Genomic DNA, 15,272 nt, shown 5'->3' with positions numbered 1-15,272 from the left:
ATGTTCACTACACATAATCATGGGGCTCTCCTGAAGCTAGAGAAAAAGAGATATGGCTCCCAAGAAGGCTATTGTTTGGTCAGAGGCTGAGAGTATTAGTGACATGTGATAATGTCAAGAAGAAAGAGGACCTAAATTATACTGTTGTCCTGTACCAGGAGCTATACAACATAGAACCACATAGACAAAATTATATAATCACTTTATCAGAGAGTATCGTATGATGCAAAGCCCCAGGTGTACTTTGGGGTAATGTTTCCCCTCTCTGGTTTATTGTTCTTACTCACATCATCTAAGAAATTCATTTTATTCCACCACATGCTATCACAAACACCCTTTGCAAGTACACAGGTCACAAAAGTCAAATAAACTTTATATACCAATAAAAGAAAACGAATAGAATTCACAAGAGATACTTTGAGAAGTCAACAAATCTGAGCAAATCAGTATGGAAATTCATTCTAAGAGTGTAGTGCCTGACCATCCATGGTAAGTAAATTTAGCCTAGATGTAAGGAAAAAAACATCATAATAATTTGAAGATAACATAAGAAAAATGAGCTGCAATGCTATTGATGAACTCTCCCATACTTCAGGTCTTTAAGCTGAGGCTAAATGACATTTGTCTTTATGTTGAGATGAAATCATTCAAGATGTGGATTATGATACCTAGGTTATTATGACTACTGGGTTATTCTGCATAATGTGCCTATGTGAATGACGATTATACATCCAAGATGAAGAATAACAGAAAAATCTGGAATATCCAAAGGGATGATTAATTGGTCTTCATTGCTGCATCACTTCCATAGAAAAGTTAACCAAATAATTTGAAGGTGGGAAATGTTCTGTGACTCTTAAAGGGATATTCTATAGAACTAGAAAAAGTAATAAACTACTTTCTAGTAAATTGTGGAGTGACAGAGAAAATAGTATCAATATCCCTGATGAGAAAGAAAAATACAACTGTTACAAAATAAAAATTGTGGAAGGATTGAATTAAGAAATGGGGGAGTGCCAAAGAATCTTAAAATAGAATAGTTGTTCAGAAACAGAAGAAAAAAATTAAGGAAATAAATAAGCAGAGGGAGAAACCCACCAACATGAAAACAAATGTTATGGTTTAAATTAAAATGAATGCAAGTAAGCAAAACGAAATGATGGTGATGGTGATGATGATAATGATATCAAAAACAGTCCCAGCAATGAAGTTTGAATAGAAGGTACATCAAATCAGATTATGAACACATTAAAGGAAATAGATTGAGAAAGATGAGAAATTTGAAAAAAAAATCGCTATCACCAAGTTTCTTAGGGAATAAAAAATGCTACAGAAAAATAAGAACATAGGAAAATTTGAGGGGAAATCTGAAAACAAAAGTGGAATCAATGAGAATAAAATTATTTCCCTGAAAGGCAAATAGGCAGAATAAGCAGGAAAAATAAATCAAAGGTTAACTCAATTTTTAAAAAAAACTTTAAAAATTATATAAGCAAAGATGATAGCTTATAGACACTTTAAAGTGAAAATTTTCAATCAAAGGGGAAAATACTTATCAAGTAACTTAAAGATTATTGATCCAAGAGGAAAAATGGCAGAGAAATCTGGAGTATCCTAAGGGGGGCGGGGGGCAAGGCAGGGGAAGAATTGGTCTTCATTGCAGCATCATCTCCATAGCAAAATTAGTCATTTTCTGAAGGGGGAGGGGAAGTATATATGACCCTTAAAAGGTTAATTTGTAAAACTAGAAAAAACTAACAAAATTCAGCTAGATGAACCAAAATCTGGAATCTATTGGAAAACAAGGAAAAAGTAGGACTACAGTAAGAATAGCACGTCTAGATTTCAAAACATATCATAAAACCAGTAAAAAACAAGTACCCCCCCCCCCAAAAAAAACCCAACAATCCTATTTTGTACTGGTTAAAAAAGAGAAAAGTAAGTGCTTAGAATTTAAGGAATAATAATAATAATAATAATAATAATAATAATAATGATAATAATAAAACTTGAACTCAACAATCCAGTGTTCAGTAAACTCAATAATATAATTTGTTTAGGGAAGAATTCTCTATCTTACAAGAATTTCTTGGAAAATTGGCTTCTCTTCATATCTAGAATGCTCTCCCTCCATATCTCTGCCTTCTGCCTTCTCTGACTTCCTTAACCTCCCACCTAATATCCCACTTTCTACAGGAATCCCTTCCTTATCTTCCTTAATTCCTGTGCTTTCCCTCTGTTGATTGTCTTCAATTTATCCTGTACATGGCTTGCTGGTATGAATTAGTTTGTATGTTGTCTCCACCATTAGAATGTGAGCTTCTTGCATTAGTATCTGCAGTACCTCTTCTATGTCACCCATGCTCTACACCTTTATGAAAAGAAATTTTGAAGCTATGAAATTTTTCCTGGCTCCTTTCTTGGAATTTCCTTCCTGGGAATATCTCATATGCTACTTGGCTATATTTAGTTAAATGATAATAGGTTTAGAACATGATGTAAGCAAACACAAACACATAGCTACTGCATTACATCACCACTAATACTTTGCTAGTCAAAACCACCACTTACTTCCCTGAAAGGCAAAGGAGCATCTTAATTGTCCCCTAAGGTTCAGGGCTTTCTAATTTGCCCTAAAGTTATTTTAACAGGGTCCTCATACCCCTACGTGACTCTGGGATCCCTCAGTTATCAGCTTTAGGTTATTGCATGGGGTCAATGGGTATTTAACCCTCAGACTTCCACCCTTGTCCAGTATATTGTCTTGTAAACTAAAACATATTTGATGCATGAACTTATTAATAGAAAGCATTTAATGAAAACAAAGTAGTGAGGTAAATCAGGCTCTGATTTGAGCAGCCGCACTTTTGTTAGCTGCACCATATGGCCACTCTCTCTTGCCATATGTGTATCTTTGAAAGGACTAGTCATGTTCTCATTTAACTCAATGTCTCCCCCACAATGGAAGAGGGCTACATCTGTCACTCATAGAAGGCGCTACAGAATCTTGTTATAGGCTCATACATATCATCTATTGCAGAATATGGCTGCTCTCTTCAGTTAATTTCCTGACACTGATCTGACTACTTTAGGCTCTTTGGTTGCTCTCTATGGTTGGCTTGGTCACTTCTTTAGCAGGCTTCTTCCTTGCTTCTGCTCCTGTACTTTATCACCTTTCTTTTCTCTCTTGTGAAGTATTCAGGTGCCTTCAACTCATGTTTGTAGTAAACCTCTATGGCAATATCTACTATTAAATACCCTGTTATGCAAGACATTGTACCTAAAATCCAAGCATGGCCCTCTGGGACATATAGTACTAAGGCTTCTCTACCAGATCAGTAAACTCTCTTGGCCTTTGGACTTGTATGTTTTAACTGGCCATTCATTTTGCATTTTCCTTTAATTAGGGATGCTTTGAGATGTTCAGAATGCTTCCAACAGCTTATCAGCCACAAAAGTAGTACAGCCTCTTCATTAACATTGAGAGATCTGAAAAATTTTCAAATGAGTCAGAAAGAAAGCCTTCCGAGGACCTTCAATTAAGTATGAATGAAAAAAAATGTCTGTTTTGTTCTTCCTGACTCCTCTGAAAGAGAGATTTATCAATAGTGCTTAGCCAGCGATCTCCTATCACACACCAGATTCCTCCTATAATTTCCCTATCACTAAACTTATTAGTTGCTCCATAACCATCCACCACATCTTTATGAGGTAAACCATTAGCTGCAACTACATAAAAGTCTTAAAGTTATCTCATAACTACCTGCCCTATAACTATGTTGAAGTGGATGGATCTGGCTTTTGATAGAGTTTTTTTTTTTTTTAAGGGGTTTGAAATGAACAAAACAAAGCTACTTATGGACTTATAAGACTTTCTAGAAGAGATGCATTATAAATATTTAGAAATTAATCAATTATGAAGAAGAAATTCTTCAGTTTATTGAATAATAAATAATCAATTAATATTATTATTCAGTTTATAATATCACATTACTTATATGAAGCATTTATTACTTGGGCTGAAGGAAGATTTACACTTATTTAGTACCTATTAAAATTTTATTATCTTGCCATTTGACAAATGAAAATGCTTTAGGGCTACACAACTTTTTATGGCCTCCTTAATCTCCTTGTTTCTCAGAAAGTAAATAATAGGGTTAAAGAAAGAAGATTAAATTGCATATAATAAATTAATGTCTGTTTCATAAGAGGAAAAAAAGAACTTCAAATAACAGAGATACAGAAATAACACTCATTAAAGAATATCAGCAAGATGATGAGATGAAAGATACAAGTGGAGAAGACCTTTCTTTAGCCTTTATAACTGGCAATACAACTCTCAAGTGTCACCACATAGATCTGGAAATAGATCAATGTCACCAACAGGATGACACTAATGATTTCTACTGTATGGATGATATCACCTATCTTGACCATCTTTTCTAGTATTCATGCAGACCAGACTGAACAATGGACTAGCATCATAAATCAATGTTATTTGGACACAAAAAGGCAATATGTAGGAAATACATACAATTTCTTGGAGGCATGTGATGAAGGAAAAGACAGTAGCAATAAACACATGGATAAGCTAAATGTGAAGCTGAGGAGTCATAATAATTATGGAATGAAGAGTATTGCAAATAGCCAGGCATCTGACTATAGAGATAATGATCAGGAAGATCTCTTCTGAGATCCCAAGTAAATATAAGAAAAATTCCTGTGAGAAACAGCAAGTGACAAAGTAATAAAAATCATTAGAATTCCAGTAGTGAAGATGATGTTGATGAAAGGAAAGGAATGAAGAACCTGAGGCTACCATCCTAAAGATTGGAGAACCAAGACAAAAGGAACTTTTCTCAATCACTATAGTCTGGTTCTCAGTTTTTATTTTCTACCTACTTTCTTCTCTTATAAAGGCAGGAAAGAAAACATGATGGAGGTAAGGTGCTTGCTGGATTATTATCCATATATCATTTGCTAACTATGGATGTTCCCCAGGATTTGGTCTTAGACCCTATTCTTCCTCTGTGTTTTTTTCAGTAAATTAATCTGTCATTGGTTCAACTATCATGTCTCTACAGAATAAGAATCATTTTTCAAATGATAAATTGTAAAAGATATGAATAAGCAATTTCGGAGGAAGAAATCCAAGTTACTAATGGTTATATGTGAAAAAATACTCTAAAAAAACTAATGATTAGAGAAATGCAAATTGAAACAACTGTAAGGTTCTGTTTCTCACCCATCAGAAGACAAAAAATGACAAATATTTGAGAGGGTGTTGAAAAATAGGTACATTAATGTACTCTTGGTGGAGCTACGATCTGATTTAGTCATTCTTACAAGGAATTTGGAATTATTCCCCTCAAATTTTTAAACTGTATATAATCACATTGCTTGCCTTCTCAATCGGTGGGGAAGGGGCTGAAGGGAAGGAAAAATTTGGAATTCAAAAAATTTTTAAATGAATGTTCAAAATGATATATTTTTTAAAATGCACATACCCTTTTACACAGTAATACTGCTAATAGGTTTATGTCTCAAAGAGATAAAAGAAAGAAGAATAGGGTCCATATGTACAAAACTATATCAGTTCTTTTTGTGGTGGCAAAGAGTGGCAAACTAAAAGCATTCCCCTCAATTGTCTGAACAATTATAGTATAGGAATGTAATGGAATAATATTTTTCTATAAGAAATGATGAAGGGAATGGTTACAGAGAAAGCTAGGGAGATGTAAGAAATCATGCAGAGTGAAGGGAACAGAACTAGGTGAACATTTTTTGCAATAACAACAATATTGAAAAACCGAAAAATTCTGAACAACAATTAACCAACCACAATTCCAGAGGTCTTACAGTGAAACAGACTACCCTTTTCCAGATAAAGAGATGATGGACATAGCGCATATGTGTGTATATATGTATGCATGCATGCATGTACATGTATGTATACACATACACATGTGTGTATATGTGTAGTATATATGAGAGACATGGCTAATGTGAGAATTTGTTTTCCTTTACTATACATGTCTGTTATGGTTTATGAGGGAGGTTGGTTTTGATTTTGGTTTGTTTGCTTTCTCAGTGGAGAAAGGTATGAGGAGGAGAGAATTTAAAGCTGAAAACAAAGTGACATTGAATTTTAAAATATGAATGTAATCCTGTTTGGCTTTAAAAACCTATCATAGCCTGCCTTTCTCTCACTTTTCCAGCCTTCTTATACCTTAAGCCATCTCTACTGTACGTACTCTGAGCCAGTGATGGTGTTCTCTTTGCTTTTCCTCATACAAGAAATGTCTTCTATCAAACCTGACATTTTTCTTGGTGGTCCCTTATTCCTAGAATTCTTTCTCTCCTTATCTCTTCTTCCTGGCTTTCTTGGCTTCCTTCAAGTTTCAACTAAAATATCTCCCTTTAAAAGAAGCCTTTCCTCATAACTCTTTTTTTTTTTTTTAGTGAGGCAATTGGGGTTAAGTGACTTGCCCAGGGTCACACAGCTAGTAAATGTTAAGTGTCTGAGGCTGGATTTGAACTCAGGTACTCCTGACTCCAGGGCCGGTGCTCTATTCACTATGCCACCTAGCTGCCCCTCTTCATTACTCTTAATGCTAATTCCTTCTCTGTGAATTTTAGCCAATTTATCTTATCTGGATTCTGTTTGTACATAGTTGTCTGTTGTCATTCCCATGAGACCATAAGCTCCTTGAGAGAAGGTACTGTCTTTGTCTTTCTTTGTATCCCCACAACTTTGAACAGTACCTGGAACACAGTAAGTACCTAACGAATACACATTGAGTGATTGACCAATTTCTTCTTTGGCTATGAAATAAAGTTCAAATTTCTCAGCCTGCTATACATATCTTTCCATGCTCTGTACTCATTAGTTTGATTGTTGTCCTTTCGTTCTTGAAGAGGACCAAAATGACATTACTAAGTTTGAACCAAGTCATAGTATGTCTCCCTGTGGCTGATCAAATCAATGTGAGTTTGGAATTCTCTATTACAGGTTGGGCATAAATAATACATGTGAACATTTGTTTTGGATTCTCTAAATTTGTGCATCTCACATTTCTTTTGAGCTACTCCAATTCTGCTTTGCTCATAGAACACAAAACCTTCTTTGATGAGGGCATGCTATACTGGGCAGTCTTGTGCCAGTGTCTCCCATGTCATGCAATCAGTTCCAAAATTCTTAAGAGAGACGTTGAGAGTGTCCTAATATCACTTTTTTCTGACTATCATCTGAACACTTGCCTTCTGTGAGTTCTCCATAGAATAATCTTTCATACTATTAATTTAAACACTAGTCCCATAAATAAATCCTCTTTCATCAACTACCATTCACTATTCCCTGATCACTTCTTCAAAATTCCAATATTTCAAGGCTATGTGATTTCAAGTATAGATATTCCTGTTTCTGACATGTTAAATTAACATTCGAAATAAAAAAGTTGGAACTGAGTACGATTTAATTAGCAAGGTCAATTATTCTCAAATCAAAGTAGGTTATCTGACCCTTCAGAGATCAGGGAAAAAGAAGTGATTTTCAGAGCTTATTTTTATAAGAGAAAAAAAGAATTAAAAATTCCAGCAATCTTAACAAATTTGTTTTGAACATAATTCAATTGGACCAAACAGGTCATCTGACTAATTCACTTCTTCTGGGCTTTCTTAACCCAAATTCATATTGTTGACAACATTTGGATTTTGGGCATGTTGGGGATGTGACAAAGGGTTTCTAGGGTGGTACAACTATTAAATCTGATATTCTATTGGATTAGGCCCTTTGTCTGTCAACCTGTTAGTCAAAGTGAGATTGCCTTAAAAAGCTTTACCTTGTCTGGATAGCATTCTGAAATTAAAAACATGACTTTTAAAGGGGTCTGTAGAACTGGTAGAGAGGAACTTAACCTTTAGTTTTTAAAAAAAGTGAATTTATGTACTAAGACTGGAAAGAGGAACTTAAAATCAGTAAGCTAGGAGTCAACCCCAACCCCCTGTCCCTCCCTCTCAGCCTTTATGATAATTTTGTTCCTACAAAAATATGTCTTACTCTAAATTATCTGCTACTAAATGATAAAGTCTTATCAGTCTATCCATTTACTAAATCTATAGGTAACCTAGACTTAAGGGAATATCTATTTCAGTTTGACTTAGCTGTTAGGGCTAACTTTTCCTAAAGGAGGGAACTTAATCCTTACAATCAAACTAAAAATAGTTCAAAGTAATCAGTACTAACTGATTTAAAGGTTATTCCTTTTCACACATATCACACTTCTAAGACTTCATAGATAGCCTTTTTGAAAAGGAAACCTTAATGTCAACATCCATTTATGCCAGACATCCTTTGACATCTTGCTATCTGACCTGCTGATGAATTAATTCCCTTTCCATCTGAAACAGCAACATATGGATCACCCCTTCTCTAATTGGCTCTAGATCATACTTTGTTTTCATCCATATTAGATATCTTGACAACCACACTGCCCCATGTGCACAGCCTCCTCTCCAGTCCAAAATCTCACACCTTCCACTCTTGTTTTCCACCTCTTTCTGTAGAGATAGTAATCAAATCTACAATTGACTGTCTTATGACTTCACTCACCATTCCTGTGATTTGCAAAGCAAAACACTCCCTTCCCTACTCTAATCCTGGTTGTGTATTGTTTCCCTTTACTGGAATATAAGCTCCTTGAGAACATAAGATATCTCACTTTTGTCTTTCTATCTCCAATGCCTAGTTCAGTGCCAAGGACCTACTGGACATTGAATAAATGTAGAATCCATCCATACATTCATTCACTAAACTCATATTTCACTGCCTTCAACTCTAAAATGGGACATTGTTTAAAGCAATCTTATCAATATGAGGAAAGAAGAATCCAATTTAATTCAACATATTTTTATTAAGTGCTGATACATATACCTGTTATTTAATTTTATTTATTTTTGCTATATATATTAAGAGACAGCATGGCCTCTTAATTATATCAGCTGTTTAATCCTGTAAAAGTGATCCTCTCTGAGCCCTTGTTTCCATGTCTGTAAAATTAGGAATAATTAAGTAAGTTGTGGTATTCTTTATGTAACATGTGACACTTAGAGCACTGCCAGAGTGCAAGTAATCCAAATCAGCTCATGTGTTCCTTCCTTAAATCTACAAAAAGCAGTATATCACTGTATTAATTATCCAGCAGGAATATTTGATATAAATGAATGAAAGAAAAGCCATTTATTTAGTTCTTACTATCTACAGAGCACTGTGGTAAGTGCTTGAGATACAAGTAGAAAGTAAAGACAGTCCCAACTCTCAAATTCACTTATACTAGAGAGAAATATAATATATATGGATTTTTAGTAGCCAATTTCATGGAAATATGTTGTGGTTTTTAAAGTATAGTAGCAAAGCATATGGCAATGAATCTTCTTTAATGTAATTTCAATGGATGAAACCACATCTATTGCTGATATTGAACTATTTAATGATGCCAAGGTGCCATTTTTGGTGGCTAGAGCTTTTATTTTCAGTTCTTTAACAGCTGTGACTGCTGAGGAAGCAGCAGCTGCAGCACTTGCAGAGGAAATTGCCAAATCTCATTTTAACAAGTTTTACTTTTTGGATGATAGAACTGGTGGTCTGAGGTGGGAAGCATTGCTATTTCAAGGGCTTTGGACTGGAGTGTCCATCAGTAGAAGTTCATTAGTAGTTGGTGCTAATGGTGGCAAGAATAGCAATTCCCTTTTCTATGAGGGTTCTTTCTATTGAAAATGGATGTTGAAGTGGGCTAAAAATAGGATGGATGGCTTGAGAGATACTACAATTCCAGGAATACTTATATTCTGGGTCCTAGCCTAGGATTAGATAGTGGTCAAGATGGTAGTAGTGATTTGCCCCAATGGGTACATGCCACATCCTGTTTCTCATGTGGGATGCCTTGCTGCTTTAGTTAGGCTGGCTTGTTTGCTTCCTTCTGGTAGTTGGTTGGCAACTGGTGGAAGTGGTTGTATGGATGGTTGGTATCTTCTCCAATGTTTGCTCCCCAGGATGATGGCTACAGAAGATGGGATTCAGGAGCCAGTAGCCTTTGGGACATTGCTGTTCCTAGGGTTCATGGACTTATGTGGCCACAGGTGGAAGTTGATTTTTTGTTGTTGCTGCTTTTGTCATTGTTGTTTTTTCACATTGAACCACCAGCCCGATAGCTACCTCAGTTCCTATCTAGTCCATTCAAGATACAGCTAGATAAAGTGCTGCAGTATCCCTATTGGCCACTAGAGGGCACATAGCCAGAAAATGCCTAGACTATTCTGCTGAAACCCATTCTATTGTCTTTCTAGCCACAATTTTAGCAGCAACTCTGAGAAAATTAAATTCACTCTGAATAGGAGATAATCTAGAATATGACCAAACTATTAAAATGGGAAATTTATGAACCTAGGGACCTCCCTCTATGTTCAGAATTTGAGTCAACACCCATTCATGAGTTGTAGGTGTTCAACATAGTATGGCCACATAATGTATTGCACATACTAAAAATGAAAGGGAAAAATGTGAAACATTTACTTATGGAGCCCACCCTAAATATCTACAAAACTCCTTCATTTTTACTTTCTCTGTTCTTTGGATATGACCAGGGACTTTCCAAACTATATTAACCTATACATCATAGAAAAGAAAGCATTTGGAAAGTTCATGTGTCTATAATTCCAGCTCTGGAACACAGACTATATTTTTTAAAAAGTAGGAGATATCTAATAAAGATCTTTAGAACTGCTTTGCCAGCCACCCTGGAGGCAGCAAATGATGATTGTGGTGGTGGTGGTGATTATGATTATGATAATTCATGATAACAGATAGTTACAGGTACTTGGGGCCTTCTTTACTCCTTACATTCTATTATGAAGTGTCTGATTGACTCTATTCCAAAGTATAGTTTTATCTGCAATGCTAGGATCTCTAGTCTCAGACATTGAAGATAGAATCTTTGGCATTGTCAGTTTATGGTTATCATCAACAAGTTTTCTCCAATGCCCCAAATCAGATTCTATGCACCCATATAACAAATAGGAAGCTTCACTCCAATCCAGACAACTGTCTATTCCTTATTTCAAGGGACAACTAGGAAACATCTATATCAAGGACAACTGAAGGAAATAGGGAATCCCAGACTTAAAACCTCACACGTAGGTCCAACCCCTTCTCTATATTCTAGCAGGGATTGATGCCTGTTGTGAGTGCCAGCTCTCCTCATCCAGTGAGAGAAAGAGAGCATGGTGATTATCAAATATGCACTGCCAAGCCAATAAAAAATATGAAATGACCACAACAATGAAATTGAAAGCAAAACCAATAAACAAACAAAATGAATATAGCAAAATTACAAAGAACAAGCACAGTCACAAAGAGGAAATATGAAAAGACAATTCCCCTTCCTCCTTTGCAGAAATAAAGGTTCACAGAGTGGAACATCACATATATTTTCAGATCTATGTGTTGATATATTGATTTGTTTTTCTGATTTTTTTCTCCTAGAAAACAATTATTTGTTATATTGGGGAGTTATTATTTGTTATATGCCCCTCTGATAGGGGCAAGAGAGAAATATAAAGAAAAATTTACATGACATATTTTTTTTAAAGAAATGTTCTTCAACATTCTCTCTTTAGAAATTATTATCCTGTACTTAGAAAATAATAATAATAATTCATTTAGAAAAAGTTAACAATTTTAGAATCAGGACACATAATAACATAGGTTTATTGTATCAATTGTGATAATGTATGCAAAACACTTTACAAATCATAAACTACTATATAAACATGGGTTATTATTAAAATTGTCATGAACCTGGGAGTGTGTTGAAGTAGCTTTATTCAGGAGATAACTAACTTATTGGGTGACATCTACAGCAAGGAAATAGCCAATATTTGACCAGCCATCTGGCATTTTTACCAATGCAATTCAGTGCTTCTTACTAGTGTATATTTTTTTTTACGTTTTTGCTTATTTTTCTTTTTAGCTTTGATTTTTGGTGGTCCTTGCCAGAACAAATATATCTATGTGAATAATGATTTCTCTAAGCAAGCTATAAAAAAATATTCCTTTTCAGCACACTGCTGATTCTTAGATTTTCCTTAAATTTTCATTTAAAAAAAACCAGATATTGACTTCCAATTAGAATTCACAAGTTGAGAAGACATGGATAGGTTATAATTAATTCTGACAGAAGGATATTGATGTTGATGACATCAATCAAAATATAATGCATCACTTGGGCTTACAGGAAAAAATCCTTGCCTGACTCATATGCTTTTTCACAGCTTCTTTTATCTCTTTATTTCTTAGGCTATAGATAATGGGGTTGAAAAATGGAGACAAAACAGTGAATGCCAGGGCAATCACTGTGTCCCAGAACAAGGAATATGTAGCTGAGAAACGTAGGTACATGAGTGCCACACTGCCAAAGAACAGCACAAAGACCATGAGATGGGAAGCACAGGTGGAGAAGGCTTTTCTACGACCCTCAGCAGAACGGATGCGCAAGATCACAGCCAAAATGCCAGCGTAAGAGAGGAGGATGAGGAGCACAGCTGTGATAATCTCTGCAGCATGGACCACATCAACCACCTGGATCATGATAATGGCCCGGGTGTCTGTGCAGGCCAGACGGAGGAGTGGGAGGAAGTCACAGAAGACATGCTCCAGGTGATTGGAGCCACAGAATGGCAGCGTGGAGATCCACACAACCTCAGGCAGGGGTGTGATGAAGCCACAGACACAGCAGACTAGAGTCAACTGGGCACATAGTCTGGGAGTCATAATGGTTGGATAATGAAGAGGTCTACAAATGGCCAAATAGCGATCAAAGGCCATAGCCGTTAAAAGGCACACTTCACTTATGCCTGTGGAATGGAAAAAATACAATTGCACCATACAGCCATTTAAGGAAATGCTCTTTTTTTCACTGAGCAGATTGGAAAGCATGAGTGGGATAGTGGATGTGGTATACCAAAGCTCCAGGAAAGAGAGGGAACTGATAAAGAAATACATGGGGGTGTGGAGGTGGGTATCTATCTGGACCACTATGACAATGACCAAGTTTCCAACAATGATGAAGGCATAAATGAAGAGCAATGGAACAAAGCAGATGACAGCATCTCCCCAGTCATGGGGGAAAGCAGAAAAGATGAATTCCTGAGCAGTAGTCCAATTTGTGCTCTCCACATCAAAGGAGGACATGAGAATGGTGGCTGCTAGTGACACATGAACTGCCTAAGAGTAGTCTGCTGTCAGTCAGTGAACACTTTTTTTTCCCCCAAAGTGTTAGTCCTTGTCCTGTATTTGGAGAAATATACAAGAAGGAGATATAAGTCACAAGTTTAGAGGAAATTCCCAATAGAAAGGGGCAGGAAAAAAAAAAACCTATCCCACAAAGAGCAGAGGAGAAAACACCAATGATAGCAAATTAAAAACGAGAACAACTTGTACTAGTAAGAGAAATCTGTATCCAGAAATGTGCATGAGAGTGTGTGTGTGTGTGTGTGTGTGTGTGGCAGGGGGTAGCGGGGGGGGGGTGTATATCTATGTGTATAATAAATAGATTGCACTGATCTGTTTTTTATTCCATTGCTTCACTGCTCCTTACTACTGTAAACACTATTGCTATCTACAGCTTCTTTGTATAGATGAGGCAGAGTGGAAAGGGTGCAAAATTTGGAATCTATGAGTTGGAAATGTTCCGACAAAACCTGCTACCAGTGTGAACATGAGCAAGTCATATGAGCATTGTGATCCCACGTTTCCTCACCTATAAAATCAGCATGATAGTATTTGCCCTATTTTCCTCAAAAGGCTACTGCAAAGGAAGCTATGTAGTTGGTCTTGTCAATAGAGTCCTGGACCCAGAGCCAGAAAGACCTGAGTTCAAATTCTGCCTCAGACACTTACTTGCTGTTTGACCCTGGGTAAGTCACTTAATTACTCTCAGCCCCAGTTTTCTAATCTTCTAAACAAGAATAGTAGCATTTATCTTCCAGAGTTGTTTTAAGCATCAAAATGATTTAATATTGTAAAGTGCTTTGTAAACCTTAGAGTGCTATGTTAACCCTATAGGATCATTGATGTAGAACTGGATTTTAGGGGCCATCTAGTCAAGTCTCCTCATATTACAGATGAAATAACTAATGCACAGACAGGTTACATGACTTGCTCAAGGTAACTAAGTATCTAAGACAGAATTTGAACTCATTTTCCTAACTCCAAGGCCAGTGTCCTATCCTCAGTGTTGTGCTGTCTCAAAGAAACAAACCAAGGCCTGTGTCTTAGAGAGTTAATTGACTTGCTTGAGACCACGCAGCTATTAAATATCAGAGGAACAATTTGGCCTCAGGTCTTTTTAATTCAAAGTCCAGAGCTGTATCCATTGTATCTATTGTCTCTTCCCACACCCACCTCCAGTAGGTACCTCCATTTTGGCAGTTTGACTTCCTACTGAGAAAATCTATATAACCAGTAACTCCAAACAGCCTTTCTTTCCTCCCAGATTGAAACTATTACTCTTTTTAAAAAAAAGCTAATATCTTCACTTATATCTTTGATTCCCCTCCAATTCTTCTTACCTGCACCAAGACACTGTTATATCACTTGTAGTATGGTATTTATGAAATTTTCAATTTCTCCTTCTCCAGTGATTTTTCCCCCATATACCTTTAAATATACAAAGTGTATACAAAATATACACTTTAAATATACAAAGATCTCCCTATCTTGAGTATTTTTACTTGGTACTGTAGTTCCATGAAGCTACTGTCCTATTTTCCTCTTTCCTTTCATTCCCAAATCTCTCTAAGAAATATACAGTCATCATTTTCATTTCCTTGCCATTAATGAAGAGGCAGTGTTACCTCCTGGATAGAATGTTGGCCTTCTGAGCAGGGAGATCTGGATTCTAACACCACTTTGTTTGATATTGGATAGTTCACTTTACTGTCCAGCACCTCGATTTTTTCATATGAAAAATGGCAATGGTCATACCTATGATACCTCTCTTTCAAGGTTATTTGTGAGATGCAAATGAGATAATAATTAAAGCATTAAATAAACATTTGTTATTATTCTTAAATCCCTGGAGACAATTTCTACTCTTTCATGCCACTAAAAGTTATTAAACTATTCCAAATTATCATAATCCAATCACTTCTTCATTTTAATTTTCCTTGCTCTCTCTACAGCATTTCCACTCTTGATACCCCTCTTTTTAAAATTT

General features: G+C 36.0%; 1 protein-coding gene across 1 annotated transcript; it reads right to left on the bottom strand.

The window, feature by feature from the left end:
* Positions 1–12,274: 12,274 nt before the first annotated feature.
* LOC122725880 (olfactory receptor 6K2-like) lies at positions 12,275–13,246 on the bottom strand. The gene has a single exon (XM_043963238.1). It carries the CDS (start codon positions 13,244–13,246, stop codon positions 12,275–12,277), a length of 972 nt encoding a protein of 323 aa, XP_043819173.1.
* Positions 13,247–15,272: the final 2,026 nt, after the last annotated feature.

This window comes from Dromiciops gliroides, chromosome 4, assembly GCF_019393635.1.
Source record: "Dromiciops gliroides isolate mDroGli1 chromosome 4, mDroGli1.pri, whole genome shotgun sequence".
Taxonomy (NCBI): domain Eukaryota; kingdom Metazoa; phylum Chordata; class Mammalia; order Microbiotheria; family Microbiotheriidae; genus Dromiciops; species Dromiciops gliroides.
Note: the sequence above shows the minus strand (reverse complement) of the source record. Positions and strands in the feature narration are given on the sequence as shown.

Bases quoted from the DNA above. Each gene is read 5' to 3' on its own strand.
- LOC122725880 (XM_043963238.1), bottom strand. From the start codon at position 13,246: ATGTCCTCCTTTGATGTGGAGAGCACAAATTGGACTACTGCTCAGGAA.